The 24,301-nt window shown below is 30.6% G+C and overlaps 3 protein-coding genes and 1 long non-coding RNA gene across 4 annotated transcripts; 2 read left to right on the top strand and 2 right to left on the bottom strand.

Annotated features, from left to right (window-relative positions):
- Window positions 1-3,041: 3,041 nt before the first annotated feature.
- Window positions 3,042-4,739, bottom strand: LOC139430896 (probable serine/threonine-protein kinase clkA). The gene has a single exon (XM_071198356.1). It carries the CDS (start codon window positions 4,737-4,739, stop codon window positions 3,042-3,044), a length of 1,698 nt encoding a protein of 565 aa, XP_071054457.1.
- An 85-nt stretch (window positions 4,740-4,824) lies between these two features.
- Window positions 4,825-22,079, top strand: LOC111422134 (chitooligosaccharidolytic beta-N-acetylglucosaminidase-like). Its single transcript, XM_071198355.1, has 10 exons — window positions 4,825-6,259; window positions 6,320-6,581; window positions 6,637-6,745; window positions 9,210-9,429; window positions 9,490-9,735; window positions 14,615-14,872; window positions 14,933-15,194; window positions 18,895-21,660; window positions 21,712-21,812; window positions 21,862-22,079. Exons 1-8 carry the CDS (start codon window positions 5,134-5,136, stop codon window positions 18,968-18,970), a joined length of 2,559 nt encoding a protein of 852 aa, XP_071054456.1. The 5' UTR covers window positions 4,825-5,133; the 3' UTR covers window positions 18,971-21,660; window positions 21,712-21,812; window positions 21,862-22,079.
- On the bottom strand, window positions 7,211-8,748 carry LOC139430423 (uncharacterized). Its single transcript, XR_011640916.1, has 2 exons — window positions 7,399-8,748; window positions 7,211-7,326 (listed from the first exon to the last, which is right to left on the bottom strand). It is a non-coding gene; the product is annotated as an uncharacterized lncRNA (long non-coding RNA).
- LOC139430895 (general transcription factor II-I repeat domain-containing protein 2-like) lies at window positions 21,649-23,587 on the top strand. Its single transcript, XM_071198354.1, has 5 exons — window positions 21,649-21,660; window positions 21,712-21,812; window positions 21,862-21,978; window positions 22,678-22,831; window positions 22,907-23,587. The coding sequence occupies exons 1-5, from the start codon at window positions 21,649-21,651 to the stop codon at window positions 23,585-23,587; spliced, it is 1,065 nt and encodes a 354-aa protein (XP_071054455.1).
- The last annotated feature ends 714 nt before the right edge of the window (window positions 23,588-24,301 follow it).

The following is a 24,301-nucleotide window of genomic DNA, read 5'->3' as shown; positions in this document are numbered from 1 at the left end:
GCGAATTTTGAAAATTATCGATGCAAATTGCAACATCGAAAATTTTATCAAAACTTCAAATATTGTTTTCTCAAAAACTAAAAGTTATTTTACAAAATGGGTTGGTTCATTGGAAAGGGGACACTTTTGTTAACACTTTGGAAAATTTTCATACTTATATTCCAAGAACTGGATTTTATACGAATTTTTAAAATTGAATCGGCGAAAATTTCAAAATTGGAAACAATTTTCGATCATTTCAAAAATTTATTTCTCAAGAACTAAAAGCGATTTTTCAAAACGGCTTGTTGCATTAAAAAGAGAATACTTTCATTAGTAATTGGTGATATTTCCACAAGGATCCTTCAAGAAATTAATTTTATAGCGAATTTTGCAAGTTATCGATGCAAATTGCAACATCGAAAATTTTATCAAAACTTCAAATATTGTTTTCTCAAAAACTAAAAGTTATTTTACAAAATGGGTTGGTTCATTGGAAAGAGGACACTTTTGTTAACACTTTGGAAAATTTTTATACTTATATTCCAAGAACTGGATTTTATACGAATTTTTAAAATTGAATCGGCGAAAATTTCAAAATTGGAAAAAATTTTCGATCATTTCAAAAATTTATTTCTCAAGAACTAAAAGCGATTTTTCAAAACGGCTTGTTGCATTAAAAAGAGAATACTTTCATTAGTAATTGGTGATATTTCCACAAGGATCCTTCAAGAAATAAATTTTATAGCGAATTTTGAAAATTATCGATGCAAATTGCAACATCGAAAATTTTATCAAAACTTCAAATATTGTTTTCTCAAAAACTAAAAGTTATTTTACAAAATGGGTTGGTTCATTGCAAAGGGGACACTTTTGTTAACACTTTGGAAAATTTTCATACTTATATTCCAAGAACTGGATTTTATACGAATTTTTAAAATTGAATCGGCGAAAATTTCAAAATTGGAAAAAATTTTCGATCATTTCAAAAATTTATTTCTCAAGAACTAAAAGCGATTTTTCAAAACGGCTTGTTGCATTAAAAAGAGAATACTTTCATTAGTAATTGGTGATATTTCCACAAGGATCCTTCAAGAAATTAATTTTATAGCGAATTTTGCAAGTTATCGATGCAAATTGCAACATCGAAAATTTTATCAAAACTTCAAATATTGTTTTCTCAAAAACTAAAAGTTATTTTACAAAATGGGTTGGTTCATTGGAAAGAGGACACTTTTGTTAACACTTTGGAAAATTTTTATACTTATATTCCAAGAACTGGATTTTATACGAATTTTTAAAATTGAATCGGCGAAAATTTCAAAATTGGAAAAAATTTTCGATCATTTCAAAAATTTATTTCTCAAGAACTAAAAGCGATTTTTCAAAACGGCTTGTTGCATTAAAAAGAGAATACTTTCATTAGTAATTGGTGATATTTCCACAAGGATCCTTCAAGAAATAAATTTTATAGCGAATTTTGAAAATTATCGATGCAAATTGCAACATCGAAAATTTTATCAAAACTTCAAATATTGTTTTCTCAAAAACTAAAAGTTATTTTACAAAATGGGTTGGTTCATTGCAAAGGGGACACTTTTGTTAACACTTTGGAAAATTTTCATACTTATATTCCAAGAACTGGATTTTATACGAATTTTTAAAATTGAATCGGCGAAAATTTCAAAATTGGAAAAAATTTTCGATCATTTCAAAAATTTATTTCTCAAGAACTAAAAGCGATTTTTCAAAACGGCTTGTTGCATTAAAAAGAGAATACTTTCATTAGTAATTGGTGATATTTCCACAAGGATCCTTCAAGAAATTAATTTTATAGCGAATTTTGCAAGTTATCGATGCAAATTGCAACATCGAAAATTTTATCAAAACTTCAAATATTGTTTTCTCAAAAACTAAAAGTTATTTTACAAAATGGGTTGGTTCATTGGAAAGAGGACACTTTTGTTAACACTTTGGAAAATTTTTATACTTATATTCCAAGAACTGGATTTTATACGAATTTTTAAAATTGAATCGGCGAAAATTTCAAAATTGGAAAAAATTTTCGATCATTTCAAAAATTTATTTCTCAAGAACTAAAAGCGATTTTTCAAAACGGCTTGTTGCATTAAAAAGAGAATACTTTCATTAGTAATTGGTGATATTTCCACAAGGATCCTTCAAGAAATAAATTTTATAGCGAATTTTGAAAATTATCGATGCAAATTGCAACATCGAAAATTTTATCAAAACTTCAAATATTGTTTTCTCAAAAACTAAAAGTTATTTTACAAAATGGGTTGGTTCATTGCAAAGGGGACACTTTTGTTAACACTTTGGAAAATTTTCATACTTATATTCCAAGAACTGGATTTTATACGAATTTTTAAAATTGAATCGGCGAAAATTTCAAAATTGGAAAAAATTTTCGATCATTTCAAAAATTTATTTCTCAAGAACTAAAAGCGATTTTTCAAAACGGCTTGTTGCATTAAAAAGAGAATACTTTCATTAGTAATTGGTGATATTTCCACAAGGATCCTTCAAGAAATTAATTTTATAGCGAATTTTGCAAGTTATCGATGCAAATTGCAACATCGAAAATTTTATCAAAACTCCAAATATTTTCTCAAAAACTAAAAGTTATTTTACAAAATGGGTTGGTTCATTGGAAAGAGGACACTTTTGTTAACACTTTGGAAAATTTTCATACTCATATTCCAAGAAATGGATTTTATACAAATTTTTAAAACTTAATCGGCGAAAATTGCAATATTGGAAAAAATTTTCGATCATTTCAAAAATTTATTTCTCATGAACTGAAATTTATTTTTCAAAACGGCTTGTTGGATTAAGAAGAGGATACTTTAATTAATAATCGAAAGTGATAACTATGGGTCGGAGCCTAACACTAATTGGAGATTTGCTGAAGAACGTATGTTGGTTCATCGAGAAAGATTAGTTAGAAAATTCGTTAAAAAATTAAAACGATTTAATGTGATTTAATAATATTAAAATTAAGTATTAATAAATTTTATTGACTCAAATTATTATTCTGTTTCTTAAGTATCTTTAATTGCGTTATTAGTATTACTATTATCAGCTCTTGGTATAACACAACATCTAACAATATCACAAAGCCACAGTGATAAATACTGCGAAATTCCCCGTTTAGACGGAACATCTTGCATATACCACACTTCCGGTTCTTCTTCAAATCCCACTTTTGTTTTTGGTCTAATTAACAATCTCCCCCCTTTCTTCAACTTCCTTGTTTTTACAGTAACAATAGGATAGCTAACATTTGAATTTGCCCTATACACTATATGCTTCGTTTGCGCGATAACATCCTTAGGTTTATACATAATTTGCTTCTTGGACGAATTATCTGTAGTTATTGATTTGTTACCGGACTTGTTGGTAATAATATTTTTAAACGGATACATATTTTTGGGGTTATTATCTTTAGTTAATTGATTATAGTTTTTTCTTGTAGTATCTTCAGTTGTTGAATCAGTATTTTTAGTATCGATGGGATAATTTTTGCTTGTATCCCTAATTGTAGGCTCAGCACCTCCAAGTTTTGAGTCAATATTTTTATTGGTATTTCTAGTTTTGAAAGGATAATTCTTTTTTGAACCCCCATCTTTAATTTTAGATTGATCAATTGTAGATTCGGCACCTCCGGGGTTTGAGTCAGCATTTTTATTGCTATTTTTCATTTTGAAAGGATAATTATTTTTTGAACTACCATCTTTAATTTTAGATTGATCATAGTATTGATCAATTGTAGATTCGGCACCTCCGGATTTTGAGTCAGCATTTTTATTGCTATTTGTCATTTTGAAAGGATAATTATTTTTTGAACCCCCATCTTTAATTTTATATTGATCAATTCTAGATTCAGCACCTCCGGATTTTGAGTCAGCATTTTTATTGCTATTTCTCATTTTGAAATTATAATTATTTTTTGAACCCCCATCTTTAATTTTAGATTGATCATAGTATTGATCAATTGTAGATTCGGAACCTCCGGGTTTTGAGTCAGTGTTTTTATTGCTATTTCTCATTTTGAAAGGATAATTATTGTTTGAACCCCCATCTTTAATTTTAGATTGATCATAGTTCTTAGACATCGCATCTCTGTTTTCCGAATTCACATTTTTATTTATAATATTCCTCATTTTGAAAGGATAATTATGTTTGGTGGAACCATCTCCAAATGTTGAATCACTATTCTTGTTGGTAGCGTTTCTAATTTTGGAGAGAAAGCTATTTTTGCTCTTAACATGTCTAATTCTCGATTGATTATTTGTGTTAGTTATTCCATATCCAGATTCGGAATCATCGCCGTTTTTAGGGGAAGAATCTCTAGATCTATATTTACCCTTATTCTTGAAGAATAAATATTTATTTTTTAATAGTTTACATGAATTTTTGTTCTTTGAGTGCGCCAATTCAGGTACGATATCCGCGTATTCTTCGGATGAGCCCGATCTTGAAGACCGGCGATAACTACTTGAAGAATTAGACGTTGAATTAGCGTTTGTTGAAGACGTGAGGTCGCTAGACGTGGATGGGAGTGCCCAATTAGTACTTAAACTACATACTCTGTGTACACACTCATTTTTTGTACATGCATAGCAAGTTGTTTCAGTGCTATTTGAAGTAGTACTAGAAGCTCCAGTAGAAGAAATAGTATCATCACAATATTTAAGGCGGTTACAATTTGAAGATGGGCACCTAGTTTGCAAAGTCATATTAATAGGAAAAGATGCATTTTTTGATTTTAAACTTTAAATTTCAAATTTTCGCCAAACTATGTCAAATTTGACACATTAAATGGCAGTTGTCATTGTATTTTTCTTTATTTCGATAATAAGAATATTGTGCGCGTTATTCCCGAAGTTTTCTTGGAAATGTTTGGATGGAAATTGCGTCAAAACCTTATCGAAAGATGCCCTTCCATTCGCAGAATGCAAACTAATTTGTTTGCCGTACGCTGGTTTGTGGCCAAAACCAACATATCTCGAGATAAATCGCACTTTAATCCCGTTGAATTCCGTCTACGTTTACATCAGAAAATTTCAAAAAACTCTAATTAAAAGTCTCATTAAAGGAGCAACAAAGAGATTTTTGAAGCGGTTTTACAAGATGAAGAAATTGAGTCGGGCAAAGAATGGAGTCCAACTAAAAGTGGCCTTTAACATTATTAATACTAATTTAACCCGACTCACTTTGAATACGTCGGAAGGATATGAATTATTTATAAACGCGTCATCACACAATGTTTATGTTAACATAGTTTCAAATAATTTTTTCGGTGTTAGGCACGGTCTTGAAACCCTCTTACAATTAATCGTTTGTTCCTTATCGATTAATTCAATCAAAATAATTTCAGGTGCTTACATAAAAGATAAACCTTTGTATCCTTATAGAGGGGTTATGTTAGATACAGCTCGGCATTTTATTTCAATTCGTAGCATCAAAAGAACCATCGAGGGAATGGCAATGTCAAAACTCAACACTTTTCATTGGCATATAACCGATTCTGAGAGCTTCCCCTACGGTTCTACAACAATTCCTGAATTATCAACGCTCGGTGCATACTCACCTTCAAAAATATACACTCCCAGCGATATATCCAATGTGATAACATACGCTTTAATAAGGGGAGTTCGTGTAATTCCAGAATTAGATGCCCCAGCTCATATACGTGAAGGTTTGGAAAATTTAAAAATTACCGTTGATTGTAACGATCAACATAGTCAATTAAATCCAATACTTGAAAAAACATATGAAGTTCTTGAAGGAATTTATAAGGACATAATCGAAGATTTTCACCCTGAATTATTTCATATGGGTACCGATGAAGTTTCTTTATCTTGTTGGATGCAAGATGAATCAATAAAAAATTGGATGAAAAATAGAAATTGGGACTTAATAGAAGCAAACGGGGCGAGATTATTAAATTATTTTCAAAATAAAGCTTTGGGACGTTATCGAAAACATCAAAAAATCGATACCCCAATTATTATTTGGGATGGAATTTTATCCCAGGATGAATATTTACAAAACATCCCACAGAGTCGTTACATTATTCAAGTATGGAATGGAGGAAACGGATATGAAAAAGATTTAATCGAAAAAGGATATAATATCATAATTAGTAGTATAAATCCGTTTTACCTCGATTGCGGATTCGACATTCATTGCCAAAATTATAACACTTGGGAAAACATTTATGATTTTCGAATATTCAACGAATTCAACATAAACGGTGGGATTAAAAAACTTCACAATAAAATATATATTTATTTACACCTGCTTTTATTTGTAGATGAGGATCGTCATAAAATTCTCGGATCCGAAGTAACAGTATGGACAGAAAAAATCGACGATTCATATTTGGACAGTAGGATATGGCCAAGAGCTTCAGCAATGGCAGAAATATTTTGGTCTGAACCCGATGAAACATCTTCTAAAGTTAAACAAAGATTTTTGTATCACAGGGAAAGACTTGTACAAATTGGAATAGGTGCTGAAGCAATTGATACCGAATGGTGTATTCAAAATGGAAGAGAATGTTCGAATTTAATTAGGTAGCAAGGCCTATTAAATAATAGATGTATAAAATTATAATTAAATAAAATGTAGGTTATCAAAAATTAACACGATCTTTCTAATACATTTTTTATCTTCATCATGTCTACTTTTACATCGAAATTCATTTCCAAAAATCTCAGTTGCAACAAGATATACTGGATAATGAAATGAGTATCAAGAAATAGAGGTCGAGGAAGATGCAGAGTTCTGAGCTGGAAACTCTACTTATCAAATCACTCAAGTAATAAGTAAAAATAAGCTCTAAACCAAGAATTGCATCTCTATGACTTGTGAAACTTTGCTAAGCTTTGGAAAAATTCAATATAAACGTGAAACTAATAAATGATATTCTTTGTATTGACACTTTTTATGGAAATTTGGGAGGATGCATTTTTTAACTAATTTAATTATTATTTGGGATGGAATTTTATCCCAGGATGAATATTTACACCCGATGAAACATCTTCTAAAGTTAAACAAAGATTTTTGTATGACAGAGAAAGACTTGTACAAATTGGAATAGGCGCTGAAGCAATTTATACCGAATGGTGTATTCAAAATGGAAGAGAATGTTCGAATTTAATTAGGTAACAAGGCCTATTAAATAATAGATATTGTAATAATATTGGGTTCCACTCATAATTTTATTAATTAATTAATAAACAATAGTTTTGTTATAAGAAATAATTACAATAGAGGAAATAATGACATTCCGTAGAAAAATCCTTGTAAATCGAGAGCCTAGAGAGTTTATTAGTACTTCTTCAAATCGTTCAAATTAATATTATAATTAAAATATAAAGAACAACTCACGTATTGATATCAAAGTTGATATACCGAGGATAGTTAAAGCTGATCGTTGAAAAATTTCATAAAAGTTTATTATAGTTCTCATTGATTTCGTCGTTATTTGTAAAGATGTTTTAATCAATGATAAATCCGTTCGTATTTCCGTCGTAGATTAAGAAATATTCTTGTATTTAGTTAAAAAAAGAGGCCACAAAAAAAAAACGAAACATAACCTCCAAATCTAAAGTATTCAATTTATGGGTGATTACAGCCAAAAAACTTCTTGGTATACCTAAAAACATAAAGCTTATAATGAATTACATCAGATTCAAGTGATTTTAATCAGTTTAAAACCGAAATGTTGAAAATTAAAAATGTGAAGATTTTGAAAGAAACGGAATATAAATTTTGGAATTAAAGAAGAATTAATGTGAGAAATTGTGTCAAAGGGGAATGAAATAATTCAGAGTATTCAGACATTGAAGGATTTCAATAAATATAGTTTATTTAAAAAGTAATTTTTAAAAATTTGGAAGAAAAACCAAATGTCAATAAGAGATGGCGCTCAGAAATACAAATTTTTTACACTTTTTCTTGTGGTATCAAAGAGGGTGATGGACAAAAAAGAGAAGTTTTTGTCGATTTTTGCCGAAAAAAGGGTGAAAAATGAATAACGAGGACGCTAAAATTCGCTTCCTGATCATCATTGAGTAAACATCTATTTGAAAACGCTCGTGAAATCTTACAAAGATAAATTTCTGAAGAAAAAACATAACCAAAGAAATTCACAATTGAGGGAGAAGAAAAGAAGCTAAAATTAATTAAGAAGAATACGATAACCAACCTGGGAAAGAAGACAACGGAATAGTTTTTCCGGAAAGCCACCAAGGGGGTACCAGCACATTCCACCAAGGGAGAAAAAGGAGCAGTTCAAACCAGGGAGGAATCAAGATTTCAATCAATTCCACCAACATCTGTAAAACCAAAGAAGTTAAGATTTTTTTTTTATTTTCGATATACCATTTCTAAAAAAATAACTCACTTACCTCGTGTGTAATCCAGAGCGAATCAAAATCAATTATTTCAGATCACTTTGATTATTTCAATTATCAAAATCAATTTATTTAAGAAGTTTTATTGCTGAAAGTTATAGATTAACTTAAATGTTTTTTTTAAAAACATAAGCAGCTGTGTTTCGTTTACATGAGCCCTAGAAAACAAACCCCGATATCCTTTACTTTCGTTATTTTTTTTTGTGGAGTCTCCTGTTAGATACCTATTTTTTTTTTTTGTTTCAATAATTTTGTTTGTAAAGTATTTTTTCTATTTTCTATTAAAGATTGTTATTTATTTATTGTATTTAATTAAAGTATTTTTATTCATTTTTGAAAGACGAACACACATATTATCACAATATATAAAATTATAATTAAATAAAATGTAGGTTATCAAAAATTAACGCGTTCTTTGCTAATATACTTTTTATCTTCATCATACCAACTTTTACATCGAAATTCATTTCCAAAAATCTCAGTTGCAACAAGATATACTGGATAGTGAAATGAGTATCAAGATATAGAGGTCGAGAAAGATGTAGAGTTTAGAGCTTAAAAATCTACTTATCAAATCACTCAACTAATAAGTAAAAATAAGCTCTAAACCAAGAATTGCATTTATATGACTTGTGAAACTTTGCTAAGCTTTGGAAAAATTCAATATAAACGTGAAACTAATAAATGATATTCTTTGTATTGACACTTTTTATGGAAATTTGGGAGGATGCATTTTTTAATTAATTTAATTTAATTATTATTTGGGATGGAATTTTATCCCAGGATGAATATTTACAAAACATCTCACAGAGTCGTTACATTATTCAAGTATGGAATGGAGGAAACGGATATGAAAAAAATTTAATCGAAAAAGGATATAATATCATAATTAGTAGTATAAATCCGTTTTACCTCGATTGCGGATTCGATGTTCATTGCCAAAATTATAACACCTGGGAAAACATTTATGATTTTCGGATATTCAACGAATTCAATATAAACGGTGGGATTAAAAAACTTCACAATAAAATATTTATTTATTTATACCTGCTTTCATTTGTAGATGAGGTTCGTCATAAAATTCTAGGATCCGAAGTAACAGTATGGACAGAAAAAATCGACGATTCATATTTAGACAGTAGGATATGGCCAAGAGCTTCAGCAATGGCAGAAATATTTTGGTCTGAACCCGATGAAACATCTTCTAAAGTTAAACAAAGATTTTTGTATCACAGAGAAAGACTTGTACAAATTGGAATAGGTGCTGAAGCAATTGATACCGAATGGTGTATTCAAAATGGAAGAGAATGTTCGAATTTAATTAGGTAGCAAGGCCTATTAAATAATAGATATTGTAATAATATTGGGTTCCACTCATAATTTTATTAATTAATTAATAAACAATAGTTTTGTTATAAGAAATAATTACAATAGAGGAAATAATGACATTCCGTAGAAAAATCCTTGTAAATCGAGAGCCTAGAGAGTTTATTAGTACTTCTTCAAATCGTTCAAATTAATATTATAATTAAAATATAAAGAACAACTCACGTATTGATATCAAAGTTGATATACCAAGGATAGTTAAAGCTGATCGTTGAAAAATTTCATAAAAGTTTGTTATAGTTCTCATTGATTTTGTCGTTATTTGTAAAGATGTTTTAATCAATGATAAATCCGTTCGTATTTCCGTCGTAGATTAAGAAATATTCTTGTATTTAGTTAAAAAAAGAGGCCACAAAAAAAACGCAACATAACCTCCAAATCCAAAGTATTCAATTTATGGGTGATTACAGCCAGAAAACTTCTTGAAATACCTAAAAACATAAAGCTTATAATGAATTACATCAGATTCAAGTGATTTTAATCAGTTTAAAACCGAAATGTTGAAAATTAAAAATGTGAGGATTTTGAAAGAAACGGAATATAAATTTTGGAATTAAAGAAGAATTAATGTGAAAAATTATGTCAAAGGGGAATGAAATAATTCAGAGTATTCAGACATTGAAGGATTTCAATAAATATAGTTTATTTAAAAAGTAATTTTTAAAAATTTGGAAGAAAAACCAAATGTCAATAAGAGATGGCGCTCAGAAATACAAATTTTTTACACTTTTTCTTGTGGTATCAAAGGTATCAAAGAGGGTGATGGACAAAAAAGAGAAGTTTTTGTCGATTTTTGCCGAAAAAAGGGTGAAAAATGAATAACGAGGACGCTAAAATTCGCTTCCTGATCATCATTGAGTAAACATCTATTTGAAAACGCTCGTGAAATCCTACGAAGATAAATTTCTGAAGAAAAAACATAACCAAAGAAATTCACAATTGAGGGAGAAGAAAAAAAGCTAAAATTAATTAAGAAGAGTACGATAACCAACCTGGGAAAGAAGACAACGGAATAGTTTTTCCAGAAAGCCACCAAGGGGGTACCAGCACATTCCACCAAGGGAGAAAAAGGAGCAGTTCAAACCAGGGAGGAATCAAGATTTCAATCAATTCCACCAACATCTGTAAAACCAAAGAAGTTAAGATTTTTTTTTTATTTTCGATATACCATTTCTAAAAAAATAACTCACTTACCTCGTGTGTAATCCAGAGCGAATCAAAATCAATTATTTCAGATCACTTTGATTATTTCAATTATCAAAATCAATTTATTTAAGAAGTTTTAGAGCTGAAAGTTATAGATTAACTTAAATGTTTTTTTTAAAAACATGAGCAGCTGTGTTTCGTTTACATGAGCCATAGAAAACAAACCCCGAGATCCTTTACTTTCGTTATTTTTTTTTGTAGAGTCTCGTGTTAGATATTTTTTTTTTTTGTTTCAATAATTTTGTTTGTAAAGTATTTTTTCTATTTTCAATTAAAGATTGTTATTTATTTATTGTATTTAATTAAAGTATTTTTATTCATTTTCGAAAGACGAATACACATATTATCACAATATATAAAATTATAATTAAATAAAATGTAGGTTATCAAAAATTAACGCGTTCTTTGCTAATATACTTTTTATCTTCATCATACCAACTTTTACATCGAAATTCATTTCCAAGAATCTCAGTTGCAACAAGATATACTGGATAGTGAAATGAGTATCAAGATATAGATGTCGAGAAAGATGTAGAGTTTAGAGCTTAAAAATCTACTTATCAAATCACTCAAGTAATAAGTAAAAATAAGCTCTAAACCAAGAATTGCATTTATATGACTTGTGAAACTTTGCTAAGCTTTGGAAAAGTTTAATATGTATAAACGTGAAACTAATAAATGATATTCTTTGTATTGACACTTTTTATGGAAATTTGGGAGGATGCATTTTTTAATTAATTTAATTATTATTTGGGATGGAATTTTACCCCAGGATGAATATTTACAAAACGTCCCACAGAGTCGTTACATTATTCAAGTATGGAATGGAGGAAACGGATATGAAAAAGATTTAATCGAAAAAGGATATAATATCATAATTAGCAGTATAAATCTGTTTTACCTCGATTGCGGATTCGACGTTCATTGCCAAAATTATAACACCTGGGAAAACATTTATGATTTTCGGATATTCAACGAATTCAACATAAACGGTGGGATTAAAAAACTTCACAATAAAATATTTATTTATTTACACCTGCTTTTAATTGTAGATGAGGTTCGTTATAAAATTCTCGGATCCGAAATAACAGTATAGATAGAAAAAATCGACGATTCATATTTGGACAGTAGGATATGGCCAAGAGCTGCAGCAATGGCAGAAATATTTTGGTCTGAACCCGATGAAACATCTTCTAAAGTTAAACAAAGATTTTTGTATCACAGAGAAAGACTTGTACAAATTGGAATAGGTGCTGAAGCAATTGATACCGAATGGTGTATTCAAAATGGAAGAGAATGTTCAAATTTAATTAGGTAGCAAGGCCTATTAAATAATAGATATTGTAATAATATTGGGTTTCACTCATAATTTTATTAATTAATTAATAAACAATAGTTTTGTTATAAGAAATAATTACAATAGAGGAAATAATGACATTCCGTAGAAAAATCCTTGTAAATCGAGAGCCTAGAGAGTTTATTAGTACTTCTTCAAATCGTTCAAATTAATATTATAATTAAAATATAAAGAACAACTCACGTATTGATATCAAAGTTGATATACCGAGGATAGTTAAAGCTGATCATTGAAAAATTTCATAAAAGTTTGTTATAGTTCTCATTGATTTCGTCGTTATTTGTAAAAATGTTTTAATCAATGATAAATCCGTTCGTATTTCCGTCGTAGATTAAGAAATATTCTTGTATTTAGTTAAAAAAAGAGGCCACAAAAAAAAAACGAAACATAACCTCCAAATCTAAAGTATTCAATTTATGGATGATTACAGCCAAAAAACTTCTTGGAATACCTAAAAACATAAAGCTTATAATGAATTACATCAGATTCAAGTGATTTTAATCAGTTTAAAACCGATATGTTGAAAATTAAAAATGTGAAGATTTTGAAAGAAACGGAATATAAATTTTGGAATTAAAGAAGAATTAATGTGAAAAATTGTGTCAAAGGGAATGAAATAATTCAGAGTATTCAGACATTGAAGGATTTCAATAAATATAGTTTATTTAAAAAGTAATTTTTAAAAATTTGGAAGAAAAACCAAATGTCAATAAGAGATGGCGCTCAGAAATACAAATTTTTTACACTTTTTCTTGTGGTATCAAAGAGGGTGATGGACAAAAAAGAGAAGTTTTTGTCGATTTTTGCCGAAAAAAGGGTGAAAAATGAATAACGAGGACGCTAAAATTCGCTTCCTGATCATCATTGAGTAAACATCTATTTGAAAACGCTCGTGAAATCCTACGAAGATAAATTTCTGAATAAAAAACATAACCAAAGAAATTCACAATTGAGGGAGAAGAAAAGAAGCTAAAATTAATTAAGAAGAGTACGATAACCAACCTGGGAAAGAAGACAACGGAATAGTTTTTCCGGAAAGCCACCAAGGGGGTACCAGCACATTCCACCAAGGGAGAAAAAGGAGCAGTTCAAACCAGGGAGGAATCAAGATTTCAATCAATTCCACCAACATCCGTAAAACCAAAGAAGTTAAGATTTTTTTTTTATTTTCGATATACCATTTCTAAAAAAATAACTCACTTACCTCGTGTGTAATCCAGAGCGAATCAAAATCAATTATTTCAGATCACTTTGATTATTTCAATTATCAAAATCAATTTATTTAAGAAGTTTTAGAGCTGAAAGTAATAGATTAACTTAAATGTTTTTTTTTAAAACATGAGCAGCTGTTTTCGTTTACATGAGCCGTAGAAAACAAACCCCGAGATCCTTTACTTTCGTTATTTTTTTTTGTAGAGTCTCCTGTTAGATATTTTTTTTTTTGTTTCAATAATTTTGTTTGTAAAGTATTTTTTCTATTTTCAATTAAAGATTGTTATTTATTTATTGTATTTAATTAAAGTATTTTTATTCATTTTCGAAAGACGAATACACATATTATCACAATATATAAAATTATAATTAAATAAAATGTAGGTTATCAAAAATTAACGCGTTCTTTGCTAATATACTTTTTATCTTCATCATACCAACTTTTACATCGAAATTCATTTCCAAGAATCTCAGTTGCAACAAGATATACTGGATAGTGAAATGAGTATCAAGATATAGAGGTCGAGAAAGATGTAGAGTTTAGAGCTTAAAAATCTACTTATCAAATCACTCAAGTAATAAGTAAAAATAAGCTCTAAACCAAGAATTGCATCTATATGACTTGTAAAACATTGCTAAGCTTTGGAAAAACTCAATATAAACGTGAAACTAATACAGTAATACCCCGTAGTTACGCGATAGGTGGGACTGACAGTAGCCGCGTAAATCGAAAATCGTGTAAGTCGAAATTCGATAAATACATATTATAAAATCAGGATGTAAAAAATGTATGTACAGGATGGTTCAAATTTGATGTCCGAATAGGCTATCTCAAAAACTATACCAGTTAGAAAAAAAGTAGCTAACATGTCTCGATCTCTTTTTTTAGAAGTAAATAAATTTCAATGGCGAAAACCTCAAAGCGCTATCGTTAGAAAAACCGCGTAAGTCGAGGGATTACTGTAAATGATATTCTTTGTATTGACACTTTTTATGGAAATTTGGGAGGATGCATTTTTTAATTAATTTAATTTAATTATTATTTGGGATGGAATTTTATCCCAGGATGAATATTTACAAAACATCCCACAGAGTCGTTACATTATTCAAGTATGGAATGGAGGAAACGGATATGAAAAAAATTTAATCGAAAAAGGATATAATATCATAATTAGTAGTATAAATCCGTTTTACCTCGATTGCGGATTCGACGTTCATTGCCAAAATTATAACACCTGGGAAAACATTTATGATTTTCGAATAGTCAACGAATTAAATATAAACGGTGGGATTAAAAAACTTCACAATAAAATATTTATTTATTTATACCTGCTTTCATTTGCAGATGAGGTTCGTCATAAAATTCTCGGATCCGAAGTAACAGTATGGACAGAAAAAATCGACGATTCATATTTGGACAGTAGGATATGGCCAAGAGCTTCAGCAATGGCAGAAATATTTTGGTCTGAACCCGATGAAACATCTTCTAAAGTTAAACAAAGATTTTTGTATCACAGAGAAAGACTTGTACAAATTGGAATAGGTGCTGAAGCAATTGATACCGAATGGTGTATTCAAAATGGAAGAGAATGTTCGAATTTAATTAGGTAGCAAGGCCTATTAAATAATAGATGTATAAAATTATAATTAAATGAAATGTAGGTTATCAAAAATTAACACGATCTTTCTAATACATTTTTTATCTTCATCATGTCTAGTTTTACATTGAAATTCATTTCCAAAAATTTCAGTTGAAACAAGATATGAGAGTAAGTAGTGAAACGAGTATCAAAAAAGGAAGATGCAGGATTCAGAGCTACTTATTTACAATCACTTAAGAGGCCTACCTAGCTGGCGAAAAATTCGAAACGAGATTCGCTCGTGAACACGCTTAATGTGGCAACACCGCTCCATGTGTACTCGATCGGCCGGCGCGCCAGGCCGATGGCGACTAGGACTGTCCGATTGTCGGGTAATTCCCCGACAATCAGCGACGTTGATTTTATTCTTACAATTAGTTGAATGCATTTGAATACGAGCCGAGGCCGCTTTTTGGAACATAGCTGTTATTGCTAGTATTTCATTAGATAATAATGATAACAATTGATAAAATTGTTAGTTAAAATTATATATTTTCACGAAAAGGGATGTTGGTGGATGCCGATCTTATCAGATTCCTCATTATAAAATTGCACAGTATACCAAATTTTATTTGTATATGACAAATCATTGAAATTATTACAGGTAATCTATACCTTAGTCATTTATTGATTTATACAGGGTGATTTATCAGCTCACCATCAAACTTTGACATAAGATAGCTAATCCAATTACAAAAAAAAAATGTTAATGAACATATGTCCTATTTTAATTAATTACGAAATTATAATCCTTTAAAGTTTTCATTTTTATATCATAATTAACTGCTACATTTTTTTTAAAACTCATAAATATTACAAATATTGTTCAAAATAGACTCCTTCTGAAGGAGGAATACATGCTTCACAATGACGAATTAAAGAGTTCTTCAGCCGAATTAAAATGTCTGGTTGATTTTTTGTTTCAGTAGCAGCCATTTGTATTCTGTTTAATAACTGTTTTCGTGTGTTAATTTCCACTTAATACACAATTTGTTTCATATGACCCCATAAGTAGAAATCGTGTTGTTCAAAAAAATCTGTAATTTACAGCGTTCAAACGTTCATCAAGTACATGCAAACCTAGTAAATTGTTGTTAAATAATCCACCCCAAACGTTGATGCTGAAACGGTGTTGAAATTTCCTTGGTCTAATCGCATGCGGATTTTGTAATGCCCAGATATGTTCATTATGGTAATTATTTATACCATCTCCTGTAAAATATGCTTCATCTGTCCAGCGATCATTTGAAATGAAGTCATTATTTTGGGCATGTTACTACAGTAACCATTCACAAAATGCTAACCGTTGCTGATTATCTCCTGGCTGTAGAGCTTGAACGTTCTGTTTACGATACGGATGAAGGACTTGGCGATTCAATACGCGCCATGCAAAATGTTGACTTACATGTATGTTGTGTGCTATTCTTCGAATGCTGATGGAAGGATTATCAATGACAGCATTAATTACAGCTTCTTCGTCCTCTACATTAACTACATGCGGTCGGACAATAGGATTACCTGTTTCTCGAAGTCTTCTGAAAGAATCGCTAAAAACTAAATAATATGGCAAATGACACTGTGGAAATCTTTCTTGATATTCTGATACTGATTGTAAAAATGTTTACACTAGTTGTCATAATTTTTGCTCTAGTAGTATATGAGGTTGAAATTATGCCACCACTTACAGAAACACCATATATTTTTATATAGGGTGCCCATTATTTATGGAATACAGTATATATCTCGGTAAATGTTGACTTTTAAACATTATATAAAAGTAAACATTTTATACAAAAGTTGTTTAATATTTTATTTGCCATAATAAGACAGCATTCAATTGTTTATATTTCAGAAAACAAATGAGCGACGAATAACACTTGAATTTTTTTAAATGGCAATGTACCCTTTTGTTAAGCTCATTTGATAGAGATTGTTTTTCTCTTTACGATGATGTAAAATTTTAGTACCCTTATATCAGAAAATTTTTGAAAAAATTTAAAAATTGTTTATTAAGAAAATTTTTTGTTTTTTATGATATATTTTTTTATTATTTATATTGTATTATTTATTTTAAAATATACCTTTGGTGCTTCTTTATATTTTTATTTTGTATTTATTTTAATAATTACTCTAATAGTAGATGATCAGATAATTGTGCAAATATTCTCATTATTAAAAATTTATTGCCACACTTAGGGCCGGTTGTACCAACTCCCGATAAATTTATCCGATAGATAAATTGGAGCACTTCGTTACTACCATCTTCTGGTTAAGCTATCTAAAAGGGCCCATACACCTGCGAACAAATTGCACAACAGAGGCTGTTGTGCAAAAATTGTATGGTGTATGGTGTTGTTCAACGTGATGCGCAACAAGTTGTAGAAATTCAAAATTGTTTGAAATTAATTGCGTAACGGATGACGTTGTGCAACTATTGCATCATATATGGGTCCTGGCTCGAGAGGTTGTACAGTTAAGGGCAGGTTTGGACAAGTTCCGCATACGCCACACACTAGTAGTACTAATAATTTTAAAATGGCGAACTTTATAAACAACAAAGACTTTTGGACGAATTTATTAATCTATATCGCCAGTTGCCAGAAGTGTGGAAAGTGAAGAGTGATGTGTACAAAAATAGAAACAAGAAGAACGTCGCGTATGAAAAACTAACCGAAAAATTAAAGGAAATAGAACCTAGCTCCAACAGTATTAAAGTAATTACAAAACTATACTCTTACTTCTTTTGCTGTTGTTGTACTGTTTCTCCCTTGAAGTGGTTGTAGTGTTTGTAACGTAGGATCTGCTCTCCAATCAGCATTTGTAAACTCTCCGGTATTTATATTTTCAACATCTATGCCGCCTTGGAAGTAACACTCTACTTTTTTATGTCGTAAAAAGTTGTGCAAATAGCAACATGCTAATGTTATAGTAACAGCTTTTTCTGGACATAGATTAATTTGACTTAACAGAATTCTAAATCGAGAAGCTAGTATCCCAAATGCATTTTCAATAATCCGACGGCTGCGTGACACCCTGTAGTTATAAATTTTTTCTTCCTTGGTGAGGTTTCTCTTGCTGAATGGTTTCATTAAATTCTCCAGAAGTGGGAAAGCGTCATCCTCTACGAAAACATAAGGCACTTTGGTATTAGTTAAAGACAAATTTTCCGGTTCAGGAAGGCCCAAGTTCTTTTCTACAAGTTTTTTATAGAAGAAGGTATTTGAAAACACCCCTGCATCAGAAACACGTCCATTAGCGCCCACATCAACCATCAAGAATTCATAGTTTGCATTTACAATTCCCATTAAAACAATACTAAATGAATGCTTATAGTTGAAGTAATAGGAGCCTGTTCCGGTGGGTTTAAATATGTGTATATGTTTACCGTCTATTGCCCCTAAGCAAAGAGGAAAATTCCACTTCGTTTCAAAATCTTTACTTACAGCTCTCCACTCATTTTCACTTTGTGGTAGCTGAAAGAAACATATCGTTAGTGTCATTTATAGAATTGCATCTTGAATCATGCACAATTGAAGAGCCCACTGCAAAAAAGACGAAAGATTTCTTGAAATTCCGCCTTTTTGCAGTGGACTCTTCAATTATTATTTATAGAATTGTTTAATAAAGAAAAGTAGGAATATTATAAACCCATTTTGGCCTTTTATAGGATTCTTCTCGGGACGATGGTAACCCAGAAGCAAATGCAGCAGAAGAGGAAAATCCAGATACTTCTCAAGAAATAGAAATGCCGGAAGCTGCCACAGGACGTAGAGCTCCAAAACGAAAAGGGACAACCGAGGAATCTCAGACCCGAAATGAATTATTAAGAATGGCTTGCCAACATCTGCGTGCTTCCAACAATGAGGTAGACATTCTAGCTGGAGCTGGAGCAACTGGAGCTAATGAAAATGTCGCCCGAGCAGCAAATTCACGCGAAAAAGGCCATTAGCGACATCTTATATGAAGGGCGTTTAGGAACCCTTCACAGAAATTCTGTAACAATAAATGGGCCAAACTCACGTCTATTTTCATACGGATATTCACCTCATACAAGTAATAGTAGTCTATCTCAATCATACCCTCCATCTCCAGTACAAATCACCACTCTAGAGAACAGACCACAACATTCATCCCAATACGTGTACCCATCACATTCAAATAATACAAAAACTCATTACTCCCCAGCTCCGGTACAGATAGGCAGACCAGAAGACCCATATCCAGACCCAGATTTTATTTAAATATATTGTAGTAGGAGAAAGTTGCCCAACAGTCAAATAACTTCAGTTTTTCAGGTTTTATATTACTTTGTTTATTTTTAGTTCATATTATTTGTATTGTTATTTTAATGAAAGTTAATAAAGTAATAATTACTTACCTTTATATATTTCTTCAAAACCTTTATGATTGCGTCACAGGTCTCTATAATAATCTTTCCAAGTGTTTGAGCAGCTATTGCTGTTTCGAACTTTAAACCCTCGTAAGTAAGCCCAGAAGTAAGGTATCGTAAAGTTGCAAATAACCTTTGCTTGGGTGATATTGCTTCTCTCATTATAGTATGTTGTTTTTCTATAAGTGATGTTATCATTACCAATAATTCGCCAAAAGTAGTGGGGTCCATTCGTAAATAATTTTTGTAATCTAGTGGTGAACTCAATTGAAGTTTCTTGAGGAGATTTGCGTGGCTAAAAAGGGATCTTTTCTTCAACCACTCTTTCATCCATACTCTACTCTTCCTCCTTCTTTTTTTAATACCAACATCCTCGGAGGTTATAGCAATTATTATAGCTAAACAGGCCGCTTCGTCAGATGGCATGTTTCCGTATGAACGCAACACATACAACTGAGGTTTGCATAAAATAGCGCACAGTGTATGGCTAACCATGTTTGTACAACACTTTGTTGCGCAACATCAGGTTGCCCAATATGTATGCAGGTGTATGGGGCCTATAAGGGATTATTACTATGGTAACGGCTATTTCACGCGCTCTGATTGGCTAGTAGATGGGTTTATCTATAAGATAAATTTATCTAAAAGATGGTACTAATGGACCTTAGCCAATGAGAGCGCTTAAAACCGCTGTATCCATGGTAATTATCCGTTAGATAGTTTATCGGGAGGTGGTACAACCGGCCCATAGACATTATTTTACATTCTACGTAATTTAAATTAATGATATACAAATTTGTTGATCTATCCGAAAATATTAATCGCTCAGGTTTGTTTTTCTTGGGAGACACTACGCCGACGTCTCGGTTACTGAGAATACCGAGCTCCACTATGTCTCGGGTAATGTTTGGGACGGAGCAATATTTGCGATGTTGCCGTATTTATACTCCGCAAGCAATCAAAACCGACTTATTAAACCCATTTTATTTAAATTTGCTGCATTTAATAAAAAAATTGAACTGTTTAAATATGATTTACTTTACATTTACACTACCTGGTGATACATTCCGTTTTTAAAATTTTTTTAAAACGTGATTTTAGAAACGTTGCGCGACATTTTTTGAAAAAACTAAATGCATCACTAAAAACTATATAAACAAATAGAAATTTTGATGTAACAAACATACAAAAATTTTAAACGATGGCTGAATAAAATGGTATTCGTTGTTTTTGCTAATAGGTTATCCTCTTAAGTAATAAGTAAAAAATATGCTCTAAACCAAATGTTGCATCTTCACGATTTATGTAACTTTGCTAAGCTTTGGAAAAAACTCAATATAAACGTGAAAGTAATAAAAGCAGTGAAATCATAAACAGGGAAGGAATCAATGATGAAACTATAACTGCTTTAAAACGTTAGTTCTTCATGCAGAAAAGAATATCCTTTGTATTGACACTTTTTATGGAAATTAGAAATAAAAATGTAGAGGCGATACATTAAGATTGATATATTTCTAATACCATAATAATTAATAATGATTAACGTTCATTACTGACACGGCTTGATCGACATAAATTTTAAATGAAGGTCAATGCAAATTATTACATAACTTTTTGTCTTCATCTTTTTTTCCTGCCCATTAAATAAAGCGTTTAATTTAACTATTAAAATTCTTGTATAATCATGCTATTCATAGATATCATTGATTAGTTAACATAGCCTAAATTTAGTTGGGTTAGTCATCAAAACGTTTACACCTTTTATTATATTGTAACTCCGGGCCATTAATTTGAGTTGACTGGTGAATGGCAACGGTAAAAGATGCAATCCATATGCCAGAGGCGCAAACGCCGCATCGTCTTATAATGCTAATTGTTTTAAATTAATTTACATTCGCATTGTCATTGCGCGGGGGATATGCCGATCACGATCCACTCCTAATAAGATCGTTCGATCGGGTAGTATAAATAAACCATGTACATGATACATGGTTCATTACCAGTTTCATTTTCAATTTTCAAGCATTCGCCATGAAACTCTTGGTAAGTTTTCATTTTTAACATTTATTTATTTTAATTTATATTTGATTTTAGATTTTCACTTTATGTGTTCTCTTTGTAAGTGTTTTTGGTCGTATCATACCACCAAGACCAATATCTCCCATGGAAAAAGATCAAATGAGGGTTGTTAGGGCGTAAGTTTTTAAGATTTGAAATATGCATTTATTAATGTCACTTTTTTAGTATACCACAAAGTCCTGATGAACCAAAAGAGGCATTGGAAGGATCAGAAAGTGCTTATTATCCATATTATTATCCTTATTATTACCCTTATCATTACCCCGTTGTTTATTTAGGAAAGTAAAGACGATTTTAATGTATAATATGAGGACAAATTTATTAATTCAATTAATTTGTTTAAATATTAAATGAATCAATAAAAATTAATTCAAGCATTTTAATTATTAGCTTTTCCTTTTAGATAATCTCTAAAGCAGCCATGTCCAACTGGCGGCCCACGGGCCGCCTGCGGCCCGATTGCGATTTTTGTGCGGCCCGATAACAAAAAAAGGAAATCGCACAAATTAATATTTAAATTTTAATAATCGATAATACAAATAATTTTTATTACTTGGTCGAATGACGTTTTATAAAACTCCTATATCTTAATATATAAAAATGGAATCTTGTATGTATGTGGGTACCTATATACCGATTTTACTCAGTTATTCCTTGGCCGAATTTCACCAAATTTGGTAAACACATAGCTTAATATATTGGGAAGAAAAGAAAACTAGAAGATGAAAACAGACAATTTAAAAATAATTGGGAAGATGACTACTTTTTCTTGCAAGTAAAAAATAATGCTGTGTGCTTAGTTTGTCGTGAAACGATTACTGCTAAAACTTATAACATACGAAGACATTATGAAAAACATACGGAACTTTCTGTACTTTCTGGTGGTGAACGCAAGGCCAAATTACACTTACTTAAAGCTAACTTAAAGTCTCAACAAAATGTGTTTCAAAAACAAAATCAACAATCAAACGACATTATCAGTACAAGTTTAAAAATTTCTCAAATTATTGCTAAAAAAATGAAACCTTTCTCGGATGGAGAATACATCAAAGAATGTTTAATTGCTGCAGCTGAAGATATTAGCCCGGAAAAAGTTCATATTTATAAAGAAATAAGTCTGTCTCATCAAACTGTTGCACGTAGAGTTGATGATATTTCCAATGAAATTTCCCTAAACCTCAATGAACATACCAAACAATTTGTGTACTAGTCATTAGCTTTGGATGAAACAACCGATATCAAGGATACATCACAACTTGCTATATTTATTCGCGGAGTTGATAATAAGCTGAAAGTAACAGAAGAACTCCTTGATCTTGTGAGTCTGAAGGATACAACAACGGGCAAAGATATTAACGATGCTGTTCTAAAATGCGCGGAAGATCGACAATTAGATTTAAAAAAACTTATTGGTATTACAACCGATGGAGCACCATCAATGATAGGAAAAAACATAGGAGCAGTTACTTTCATTTGCAAACATATTGAAAGCTTGGGACAAAATACATCATTTTTGGATTTATTTATTTGTCATTGTTTTTTACATATAGAAAATCTATGTGCTCAGTCATTAAATATGTCTCACGTGATGTCAGTTGTCATTAATATTATTAACAAAATAAAAAATAATTCATTAAAACACCGCCAGTTTCAAGAATACCTTCGCGAACTGGAGTCCGAGTACTGTGACCTAATATATTACGCCAAAATACGATGGTTGAGTCGTGGAAAATGTTTATTAAGATTTTGGAACCTCAGGGAAGAAATTAGAATTTTCATGAATGAGAACGGCGAAGACGTTCCACGATTATACGATGAAAAATGGTTGTTGGATTTGTGTTTCTTAATAGATATCACAACTAAATTAAATGAACTAAATCAGAACTGTTGATATCCATGTTGCAAGTTTCGTTTAAATATTAAAATAATAAACAAATAAATATAACTTCTTATCTTGCAAATTCAATTTATTTTAACGGAACCGGTGTCGACTAGTTTTACTTAGTCATCTTCAGCCGAATCTACAAATTATATTTTAATTACAATTTAATAATTAAAAGTTAAAATTCTTATAGAACTTACGGTCAATAAAAAATAAAATCAACATCACAGAGAGCATATAAATAACATTTTTAAAAATCTACATAAAATTGGAAACTACAAAGAATCATATAAATTTCATTAATTGCTGCATCAAGGAGAATATCATTCCAAATTTTGCTAAGGTGAACTGTAAAAACATAAAAATGTCAACTTTGAACTTCATACATAAAAAGATTTTACGTGAAGAAAAACGAAAACATTTTAAGACACTTAATTTCTGTTATGAAAAACTTGCTAAAATCAACCGTTGTCTAAGAGAACGATTGCACTTCTTGGAAATTGAGGAAGTTTTAAATTTTATAACAACACAGACACTGCACATAAAACGAGAAGATAAAAGACGTAAAAATCTAAAACTGCAAATTTTGAAGAAAAATCAAAACACAATGGCCAAAGTGAAAACTAATCCAACAGACCAACCAAAGAACAATGTCCAGTTCCAGAACTTAACTGACATTAACTTCACAGAGGAAGAAACAAATCTTTTAAATAAAGGTTACAA

Source organism: Onthophagus taurus, chromosome 7 (genome assembly GCF_036711975.1).
Source record: "Onthophagus taurus isolate NC chromosome 7, IU_Otau_3.0, whole genome shotgun sequence".
NCBI lineage: Eukaryota > Metazoa > Arthropoda > Insecta > Coleoptera > Scarabaeidae > Onthophagus > Onthophagus taurus.
Note: the sequence above shows the minus strand (reverse complement) of the source record. Positions and strands in the feature narration are given on the sequence as shown.